The sequence below is a fragment of the Eschrichtius robustus genome, chromosome X (assembly GCF_028021215.1).
Source record: "Eschrichtius robustus isolate mEscRob2 chromosome X, mEscRob2.pri, whole genome shotgun sequence".
In the NCBI taxonomy this organism is placed as follows: domain Eukaryota; kingdom Metazoa; phylum Chordata; class Mammalia; order Artiodactyla; family Eschrichtiidae; genus Eschrichtius; species Eschrichtius robustus.
Genome location: NC_090845.1, coordinates 50,974,522 through 50,985,346, shown reverse-complemented (window position 1 = coordinate 50,985,346; position 10,825 = coordinate 50,974,522). Strand labels below are relative to the sequence as shown.

General features: G+C 40.7%; 1 protein-coding gene across 1 annotated transcript; it reads right to left on the bottom strand.

Annotated features, from left to right (window-relative positions):
* Positions 1–4,650: 4,650 nt before the first annotated feature.
* Positions 4,651–5,601, bottom strand: FOXR2 (forkhead box R2). The gene has a single exon (XM_068532467.1). The coding sequence runs from the start codon at positions 5,599–5,601 to the stop codon at positions 4,651–4,653; it is 951 nt and encodes a 316-aa protein (XP_068388568.1).
* Between the last annotated feature and the right edge of the window lie 5,224 nt (positions 5,602–10,825).

The window sequence follows — 10,825 nt, the reverse complement described above, 5'->3', positions numbered from 1 at the left end:
CGTATGGACCACCAAAATGTTGACCTAATACAATTAGACTAACAGTTATTTCTACAGCAAAAATGGTTTTATTTGGGATCAGCAAAGAATTAAAGTTCAGCGTCTGCAACCATGGTGAGCCACATGCAACTTCCCTCAACAAGGAGAGGACAACTGTTTTAAAGAGGGAAAAAGGAAGTTAGGAGGGCTATAGTAAACACAGAGTTCACTGGAGGAATTAAGAGTTCAACGTATAGTGGCTTTTCATTGGCTAAGTCATGAGTCTCTCATTGGCTGAGCTCTTGCCAGGAAAGAAGAGAAAGTGTTTCTTCTTCCTGTTGGGCTCTGTTTTGGTCCTAGGGTGTGAGAGCTCCCCCTTCTGGCCTCTCAACTCTCTTTTAATTGAGGTTTCTGTTTGCTAATTTTTACTTTTTCATTCCCAATAACCCAAAGAGAGAAAAGCCAGCTGGTGGCGCTGTTTGACCTCTAGCCCAGAGTACTTAGTCTTCTGTAATGCAATTAATTCTAAATGGTGAGAGAGAATAAACACATAGCACCTATTATATACAGCAGGCGCTTTCCACATAGATTCTCCCTTGAATTTTATAGCAATCTTTAAAGCCAATATTATTTCTATTTTACAGGTGAGGAGAAAGAAGCTATGAAATAACTTGTTTATGGTAGCAAAATAATGTGCAAAGTTGACCAAGTCTAGGCCCTTTATGTGCTCCTCTCCATTATGCACCCAGCTCTGTCCCTACCAGACTAATCTCTTTAAGGGCATTAACCCTGTTCCGTTTCTCAGTGTTTCTGGGAATGACTTCCCCTCGACTTGGGTGTGGGAACAACTGATCCCATGATTTATTTGGTCATTTGAGAGCTCCTCATCCTAAAGTGGGTGTGGCCATTTGCTTTTTATTTTTATAATCACAGAGGCTAGTGAAGCTGGGAGCGGTGACAACATGGGGGCAGGGAGGCTGATGAACTGAGTTCCAAGTTTTAAATGCACATTTGTTATCCCCTATTTTCAAAAGCTCCTCCGTGAGTGTACAGTGTGACCTTAGCGGTACTGTCGACAGTGACAGTGGCGCTACGGTTATTGCCAGTATTAAATTCAACAACTAGAAACGCGCAGAAGTCGCCTCAGCCTCCTTCCAGGTGCCGACTGCGGCCATTGGTTCTGGGACGAGGGGGGCTCATCCAAGCCTTCTCCCAGAAAGCTTTAGTTAGCTGCTGCCACTGCCGCAGGCTCCACCGTGTGCGCGGCTAAGCAGCCCCTCCTCGCCCTCTTCCTTCAGTCCTTGCTAAAGAAACCCAGCTCAAGACCAGCAAAACTACCCCCATCGCTGCCAAGGACTAGGAAGCTGGAACCTTCGAGCCCGAATTTGGCCTTGCCCACACTGAACCCCTCTCTGTCCCTACCACCCCTCTTGAACCCTGCATGTCTTCCCCTACCCCGACCCCGTCGTTTTGTTGCTGAACCTGAATCCCACCATGTTGTCATTCCTAACCCCGGCCCTGGTACCCGCTGCCATCAGCCTTTTGGTCCCTGTAGCTGTCTTTGCCGCCTCTGTCACTTTCCCAGTGGAGTCAGTATTCAAAGATTTGGAATGCGAACTCCTCAAATCCGCAGAAAGAATCCAGCTTTGGCAGAATGTCCTATTAGGTAATTTTGATGTCCTTCAAAAAAGATCCCATATTTAGACTGTCTTTACAATGCTATGGTACCATTTGGCCCTCCTGCCTTCATGGCAGGAAGATGTGTCTGTGCTAGTGAAGTAACTTGCACTTTTAGATAACTTATAAGTGCTCTACAAAGCAAGCTATTTGCTTGATTCAGTATCAGGAGAGAAAAAAAAAAATGTTAGGCAAGTATTATATTATTTCAAGAAAATATGAATTTCTGTTTCAAAGATGTAATGACAGAAGAGTTGCCTGAAATTGGCCACAAGCAGTTGAAGCCTTTTCCCAAAAAAGATTCTAAAAGTGACACAGAAGTTGGAGAAAAGTGATTAATAGCGTCCTTCAAACTGATCCCCCCCCCCCCAGTCAAGTACATAATTTTGAAGCATATTTAGCAGAAAGGATAACAGTTAAAAGGCAGTTTGCCTACTGATACAGAAGAACTGTGGGTTCTTGAAGAATTAGAGAAAGGAAGATTTGATAACTAAGTTTGATAGAAATCCTCATACTGTGTTTAAAGATGAAGAAGAAGATGAAATCTCTTCAAAGGAGAAAGGCAGAGAAAAGAGGCAGGTAGACATTACATAAAATAACCGACTTTCTTATTCAGACAGTTCTCAAACTGAGGCTACAAATGTAGGGTGCAGGATCAATGGATGATGGCACTAGCTTAGATTAACATAATCCTGTGCCATCCATATATTTTTCTCATTCTGCTCAACCTGAAAGTTTGGGTTCAAATAAATACAGGAAAAAATATCACTTACAAATTCAATGGGAAGGCAGTGGCAAGCAAGCATAAGGGAAAAAACATCTGTATTAACTATATACCAGGTCTGACAAATACCAAAGCACCTACTGACATTTACAAAGCTTTCATTTATGTGGTGAATGGTGAGCATCACCCCACTTCCCCAACACTGATTTTGAAGACTCCCAAAGGAAAGAATAGTTACAACAGTGCAAGCACTGCTGCTGGCATCAGTGAACAAGGATGACCTCTGGAGAGCAGTAACCATGAAGAAGTCACTTTAAGTACCATGATAGTGGTGAAGAGGAAAAGCAAGAGCAAGAAATTCTTCCAAAGGAAGATCTGCCTTCATCTGAATCATCTGAGATAACTGAAGAAGTGAAGTGTCATGCCCAGCCACTGCTTTTTCCAACTAGAGCAGAAAGAAGGTTCAGGAAAAATGGAATAGAGGGTTTCAAAGCTTAAAGGTGCAAAGTTGCAGGAGAAAATTCAGGTTCAGTTCTGAAAATACAAGTCTGTGTTGTTGGAAAAATTAAAAAATAGACATATTACATTATTAGAAATGTAGTTTGTGATAAAATTAGTTTTGTTAATTTCACAATGGGCTCTTTAACGTATGTGTTAATTTTGAATAAAAAAGAGAAGCAAATGTTGAATACTTATAGCCAGAATATTTTATTAATTCCAAGGTATTCTGTTAATTTTGTTTGTCTAATGATACAGAAATAGCATCTACAATTATTTTTTTCAAAGAATACTGTTTAAACATTGATTTTGCAACTCAACCTTAATATACAGTTTTGTATGAGCTATAATATACCATTACAAAAAATGTAAACTTTTCAACTGATTTACAACTCTATTGAATTTATTGCTTTTGTATTTTACAGGCATTTTTGTAACTCCATTATTGAAGGTTTTGCAACTAAATGCATACTTAAAAATCTAATATATTTTCTCCCGGATATTTCTTTAACGATATACTAACATAAAAGGCAGAAAGCAATGCTTGAATCTGATAAAGGAAACTACTTGTATGGAAAAGATGTTAAAAAGAATTTTGAAGTTAGAAAGCCAAATGCTGAAATGCTTATTATTGTTTGTTTTTATTTTTAGTAAACATCACTTATACCTCCTAGTTCCTAATAGCCCACAAGACAAAGTCAAACACCTAAGTAGTACAGGAAAGACCTCTTGCCTACCTTTCTTGTGACTCTTGTCCCTAACATAACTAAGCCGCATTGAACTTCCTACCATTCCCCCAAACACTGCATTTTCTTTGTTCACACTGTTGCTTCTCTAATGTCTTTTCTCTAGTTTATATGCCCATCAAATCCTTATTTGTTCTTCAAAACTAGCTCAAAAGGTATTTCCTTTACAATGCCTTTCCTAGGAAAAAATATCTCCCCATTTTCATGGCAACCTTGTACATCTATTTCATTACATTTATATTACAAATATCTGTTTATATGTCTGTCTCCCACTAAACTCAGCACCTAAGATGGACCTTGACACACTGATATTTCTTCAATAAAGGTCTGATAACTGAAAGAATGGAAAGCAAAGTTTTGTCCTCAAAAGGCTTGGGCTAATACAGGCTCAATTCAAGGGCTTTCAATATCCAAACTAAAAGTAGCTGCTTGGAATTATTGGTCAGTACTGGAGTTGGATGGCAACAGAACAAGGCTGAGAAGTCCAGGATCAGAAAGAGAAAAGTAAGGCCCTGAAGGGTAAAATGGGTCACCAAAAAGGTGATATAGCTGATGAATGGTAGAAGGGGGACATTTGAATCTTCAGGCTTTGAACATCAAACCCAGTTCTCTTTAAGCATATACACCTTCACATGGCATTTGAGACTCTCGAAGGCCTGGATCCATCCTGCATTTGAGGCTTTATACTCCACCATTTGCTTTCATGTGTCAGCATACTCCCCAGTAAACAGAATTCCTTTTTTCATTCAATATGCCCTTCCCTCCTTAACTTCCATGCCGTTGTTCCTAGGATTTCCTACCTGTGCTCAAAATGCAGAACAACTGCCACTGCCCTTATGCAACTTTCCATGCTTTTGCCTCCTCTGTATCCACCTCTCACTTTATTTAATACCATCCTTATAGCAGTAGTTAAATACAGGCTTGGCACCTACCAGGTGGGGTAAGCTTAGGGATTAATGAGGGCCAATCAGGGCATAGGTAGGCACAGTAAGGATGGCAGTGTTCCAGAAATGGAGCAGTGGTTGTTCAAAGGTCAAAGAGGGAGGTCATCACATGTGGCTGGCTCATGCACTGTTGAATGCTCTCCCTCCTAGCAGAGGCTAAGGCACGAGTCTCCTCCTGAAAGCGGCGGTGTCCCTCCTCAGTAAGCCTCCAGAGTCCAGACCTTGTCCTTGCATTGGACCCATCCTGAAGGCTGACTGGCGCCTTCTCAAAGCTGCCCAGGAAGCAGAGGTTGTGGCGGATGGTGTTCTTCCAGCCACCTGGAGCTGTCCAGAAAAAGGGAAAATGCTGTTTGGTGAAACTGTAGATCTCTTGCACATTGAGGCCACATGGGGGGCTGTTTCTTAGTGCCAGAGCAATTAGGTGTCTGTAATTGAGGGGCGGCCGGGGCCAGGACTTCCTCTCCTGGCTGTCGCCTTGCCATAGCTTCTGGCTCTGGAAGCACTCCCCTTTGTTTGGGGATTGGAGGGCCACAGAGGAGTTGTTATCTTGTTCCTCAGTCTCCTCTTCTGTGAGCTCCCAGTCGCTTGGGGAAGAGGTGAACCGCTTCTGTGGGGGAGACTGCTTGCTGCAGGAAGATGGCAGGGACTCCATCACTGTGGCCTCTGAGCAGTTAGACACTTCATCCTTTGGGAGTAGCTGAGGGGAAGGATGTATGCTTGCCAGATCCTTTTTCTCACTGGGCTTTGGGGCCTCCTGGCTGCCAAGGGGGCACACAATGTTGGGATTCACCCACATCCACAGGTTGAGTTCAGAGTTAGGACTATCTTTTTCAGGACTGAGTCTCCTCTCTTGAGGTACTTTTGGGGTCTCCATTACTCTGAGTCTGTATTTGGCAAGGTTCTGCTCAGCTAAGGGGCACTGGTCTGTGGTGCAAGGCAGGAAGAACTCATTTCCCATGTCCCAGTCCAGCAGCCCTGGGACCTGGCCATGGAGACTGCACCAGAACCCAGGATTTTTTAGTTTTAGATCCATCTTTAGTGGAGAGATAGGTGGAGAGAGACTTCCAAAAGGACAGAGGTCTCTGAGGCACTTCTCAAAGCCCTTGTTGAGCCACCGGTTTTGATGCAGTATATCTCATCTAGAGAGTTTATCAGAAGGCTGGATAGAAGTACTGGAAAAGGGGGCACCAATGTCTCATTGATTAATGGTTAGACTTGGAGAAACCCCAGTGTTCTGGAACAGAACTCAAAACAAAGAAGTAACTAAAAAAGAGCTTTTGGGCAGGAAAACAGTTCAAGGTGGAATTCCTGAGTTTTCACTGGAAGCAGGGAGTCCCCATATGAGGACCTACAAATTTTGAACTATGTGCAAACTAAGGTGACTTGTATAACAGGTGCTTGTCTGGCATATCTTTCAACTCTTGCTGAGTTCATTTAATGAAGGAACAAACACGTGCACAGATCAAATTATATTTTGAGTCATTCTTAAATGTTTTAAAAAATCATTTCATTTTTAAAGTGCCTTTTGTCAAGTGCTTTCAAATAGATGATCTCAACTGATTCTCATGACAGTCCTGTAAGATAACATAGTGGATATTATTAACCCCATGTTACAGATAAGGGAACTGAGATCTACATAATAATTCAGACTACATATCTAAGTAAGTCGCAGAGCTAGATCCACAGCCTATGCCTTCCGACCTTTTTATTATACCCACTTAATCACATTCAAATTACTAAATAAAGGAAGCAGCAAAATGTGTAACCTGAGTTTTAGAGTAAGATGGTATTTATCAGAAGATAATCTCTGTTAGTCTCAAATCCATGCTAGAGATAAACTGTGCCATTTTCAATCTTGTTTTGGGAAACAGCTGACTTCCCTCTCTCAGGTCACTTTCTCAGGAACTGAGTTCTGAACTGTACTCTGAAGACAGTAGGCTCAAAGTTTAGCCATGACATGCAAGTTCCTAAAAGCTCCAGAGTTTGACTTTCCAGTAAGTTCATCCCAAGGGCATTCTTAGGAAAAACAAAATGGGACAGTTTAATTTAATTGAGTCTGCACAAAATCCATCTATAAAGTATGTGATTTTATTAAAACCATCACATAGAACTATACCTCAATAATATCCAGCAAATATCAATGGGAACTCTTGGGGGAACACTAATCCCCCTATTGTTTCCTCCCCACTCTTGTCCTATTCTACCCCAAATCATCCTCCATACAAACAGTCAGATTGATCTTTCTACTGTATAAATATAAAAATTACTAATAATAACAACATCAACTGCTAATAATTATTGAATTCTCTAAGCACTATATGTGATTTAACTCATTAATCCTCAAAACAACCCTATGAAATAGGTACTCTTGTTATTCTCCCTTTATAAAGGAAACAATATAAGATTAAAAAAACGTAAGTCACACAGATAGTAAAAGTCAGAGCTGAGTTTCAAATCCAGGTAGCCTGACAGTGTTTTTACTCACTGTACTATAATCTCTTCTATTTCTCTACTCCAACATAAAATCCTATGACTTAATGCAGCATAAAAGGCCCTCCAGAATCCCACTTCTGTTTACCTTTCCAGGCTAATTAATCACCTCAGCTTCCTTCCTTCATAATCACCTCCCAGAAACACTGAACTTCTGGGATTTTCACCACACCTACCCCCATCTTTTGTCTATGTCCCTTTGCTCAAGTCGCCACCTCTACTTGGAATGGTCTACTCCCAATTGCCTTGGCTTGGCTGATCCCTACTCATCTTTTAAGACTCAGGGACGCTTTCTCTAATAAACATGCTGCTTCCACCTCCCCATAGGGAATTAATGGATCCCCTTCCCAGTTGGGAACTGACCAGGGCAAAGCAGGGGACTAATCCTGAAATATTCAGCTTATTATGACAACCCCAGAGAGCCTGGCAGCATCTTAGCTCTCAGTAGTTCTTTATCCCATAAGTAAGGCCTCTAGTGTTGTACAATTTCTCTTCCATCTTCACCAGGGAACACAGTCTAATCTTAAGACTAGTAAAACTAGGTCATCACTGTGTATTTTATTTCTTTAAGCCTCATTAAAACATTTAATATGTAGGTATTGAGCATCTACCATGTTACAAGCAGTATGTAATATGTCTGGCAGATGAATAAGACACAACTCAAGAGGATATCACAGCTAAATAGAGGAAGACAGACAAGTAAAGAGAAAAAACACAGTGTGATGAGTGCTAGACACTATGCTAGGAGAGCATAGAGAGAGAAAACCTAACCCAAATGATAGGAATTAGAAGGGCTCCCCATAGGAGGAGTTGCTTGAGCTAAAGCTTAAAAGGTATGTTACACAGGGACAGAGACATGGGGAATAGGTTAGCACATGCCAACCAAGGACTTGGTACCTTGTCTCTTAAGTGTGCTCCATAAAAAGAGGCCAGAGCATTTTGCATATGCTGTGGAAAAAATAAACTCATATTTGTGGGTATCCTGTTTTCTAGGCTCCTACCCACCCCAAATGTTGATACAGGCAAAAATGTTAGTGATTGATGAAACTGCATCATACGCAAAGTAGGGTACACACACACACACACACACACACACACACACACACACACACACATATATTTATGGCCCAACAACAGCAGCAGTGGAAGTAGTACGTTTGCCTGCCATCAATTTTCAAAAGCATTCCTGCACCCAGACTTTGGTCTCCACTAAAAGAACTGGTAAAGAAGGTAGTTGATACATGTTTGGGGGCAGGAAAAAAATCAGATATGTCTAATAAATAAATCCTCTTGTTACAAAGAAGAATGCTTTCAAGCACATCAGAGGCAGTGTTAAAAGGATGGACAGTCAACTTAAAGGGGCTCCTGCTACCAAACTGTGACTTTTTGATGCATATATTATGATTAATTAAAACTGGTTTAGTCTTTAAAGGGCTATGAGTACATAATGATACCCAAATTTTTAAAAGAGGTAATTGTAATAAAAAAGAGCAAATATTTAAGTTTTCTTGCTTTTACATAAGAAACTCTTAAAATGCATGCATGATTTTTTTTTTCATTTTAAGTATGTGTCTATTTATAAAGTATAGATATGTACTTGTTTCTATTGGAGGGTAGACAGGAAATAATACATAAGAAAAAATGAGTAAGCCATATGTTGTTCTAGAAAAACAGGTACCATACGAATGGGTAGTGTGTTTGTTTGTATGCTGCCTGAGCTGTTTTCCAAACCATGCACCCTGGTCCTGGGGCTGTGTAAATCCATAGCAAGTACCTCTTTCTAATTCATACAGAGGAGCCATCCAGTCACCATGTGCCCACAAATTATATCCTGTCAGAGACAGCATCTTTTTTATAATTCACACATAGACAAGCAGTCATGTATACCAAGAACTGGTAAGATAGATTAATCTAGCCCTGATGGTCAAACATAATAATAGCTCCAATAGGGTATTGAAAGATGATTAACAATATAATGTTAAGAAGAGAACTTCGCACCAGTCAGAATGGCCATCATCAAAACATCTACAAACAATAAATGCTGGAGAGGGTGTGGAGAAAAGGGAACCCTCTTGCACTGCTGGTGAGAATGTAAATTGATACAGCCATTATGGAGAACAGTATGGAGGTTCCTTAAAAAACTAAAAATAGAGCTACCGTATGACCCAGCAATCTCACTACTGGGCATATACCCTGAGAAAACCATAATTCAAAAAGAGTCATGTACCGCAATGTTCACTGTAGCACTGTTTACAGTAGCCAGGACATGGAACCAACCTAAATGTTCATTGATGGATGAATGGATAAAGAAGATGTTGCACATATATACAATGGAATATTACTAAACCATAAAAAGAAATGAAATTGAGTTATTTGTAACGAGGTGGATGGACCTAGAGTCTGTCATACAGAGTGTAGTAAGTCAGAAAGAGAAAAACAAATACTGTATGCTAATGCATATATATGGAATCTAAAAAAAAAAATGGTACTGATGAACCTAGTTGCAGGGCAGGAGTAAAGATGTAGACATAGGGAATGGACTTGAGGACACGGGGTGGGAAGGGGAAGCTGGGGCGAAGTGAGAGTAGCATCGACATATATACACTACCAAATGTAAAATAGATAGCTAGTGGGAAGCAGCCGCATAGCACAGGGAGATCAACTCGGTGCTTTGCGATGACCTAGACGGCTGGAATAGGGAGGATGGGAGGGAGGCTCAAGAGGGAGGGGATATGGGGACATATGTATGCATATGACTGACTCACTTTGCTGTACAACAGAAACTAACACAGTATTGTGAAGCTATTATACTCCAATAAAGGTCTATTAAAAAAAAGTGTACAGGAAATAGTTTCTTAAGGAAGCAAGACTGACAAGACAGTGTCAGGTGGTCTCCTTTGGTCTCCTAGGGCTTAGGTTAAATTCGGCTGGTTGTGTGTACATTGAATGTAACACAGGCAAGAACATTTAAACAACCAGTCTGCAGCCTGAGGAAGTCCTTCTCTGTGAAGCAAAGTCCCAGTCCATGGTGGATGCCGTGGGCAGCTGTGACAGGTCCTCTGGGCTTGAAATTCTATCAGAACCTGGGTCCCCTCTGAAGTGGGGAGAAGCAGAGCAACAGGAGCAAACCTTGGAACATGCACACCTGGCAGGAGCCACTGGCCTTGCCCTACCTTATGTCCTATTCATACAAGGGGGTTGGGACCTGTTCAATTCTCTATTTTAAGCCACACTGACTTCATTATTATTATTGAGTCTTATGCCAGCTAGCAAACTCTTTTTGTTAATTCAGAAAGAAGATGTCGTGTACAAAAATCACCTTATCTTAAGATGTTTTATTCTAGATTTGGTCAATTCACATTCTATTAACCACCCTATGGGTATAAATTGGAGTTGATATCTAAACATACACAGCACACTTATTATTCTGAAATATTTTAATGTTAATTACCACATGGAAAAAATAATTTTTTCCAGTTCCAAGCTGCTATTGTCTTGAATCTTTGTCTCTTACTTGCTCACTAGAATAAAACACCTTTATTGTACCCTGCAACTTCATCAATTGCCCGTGGTTTCCCTGGTTTCTGTCCAAACCAAGAGGACTAGTAAAATCTCTCATTGTGGTCACATTTCCTATGTAACCTACCTGATTAAGATAACTCATCTGTGTACATTGAACACTATATATGACCAACTTTGTACAATGTCATTGCTTATTAAATACTCATCTAATAAATGAATGACAGATGGAAAAAAAATTAAAACTG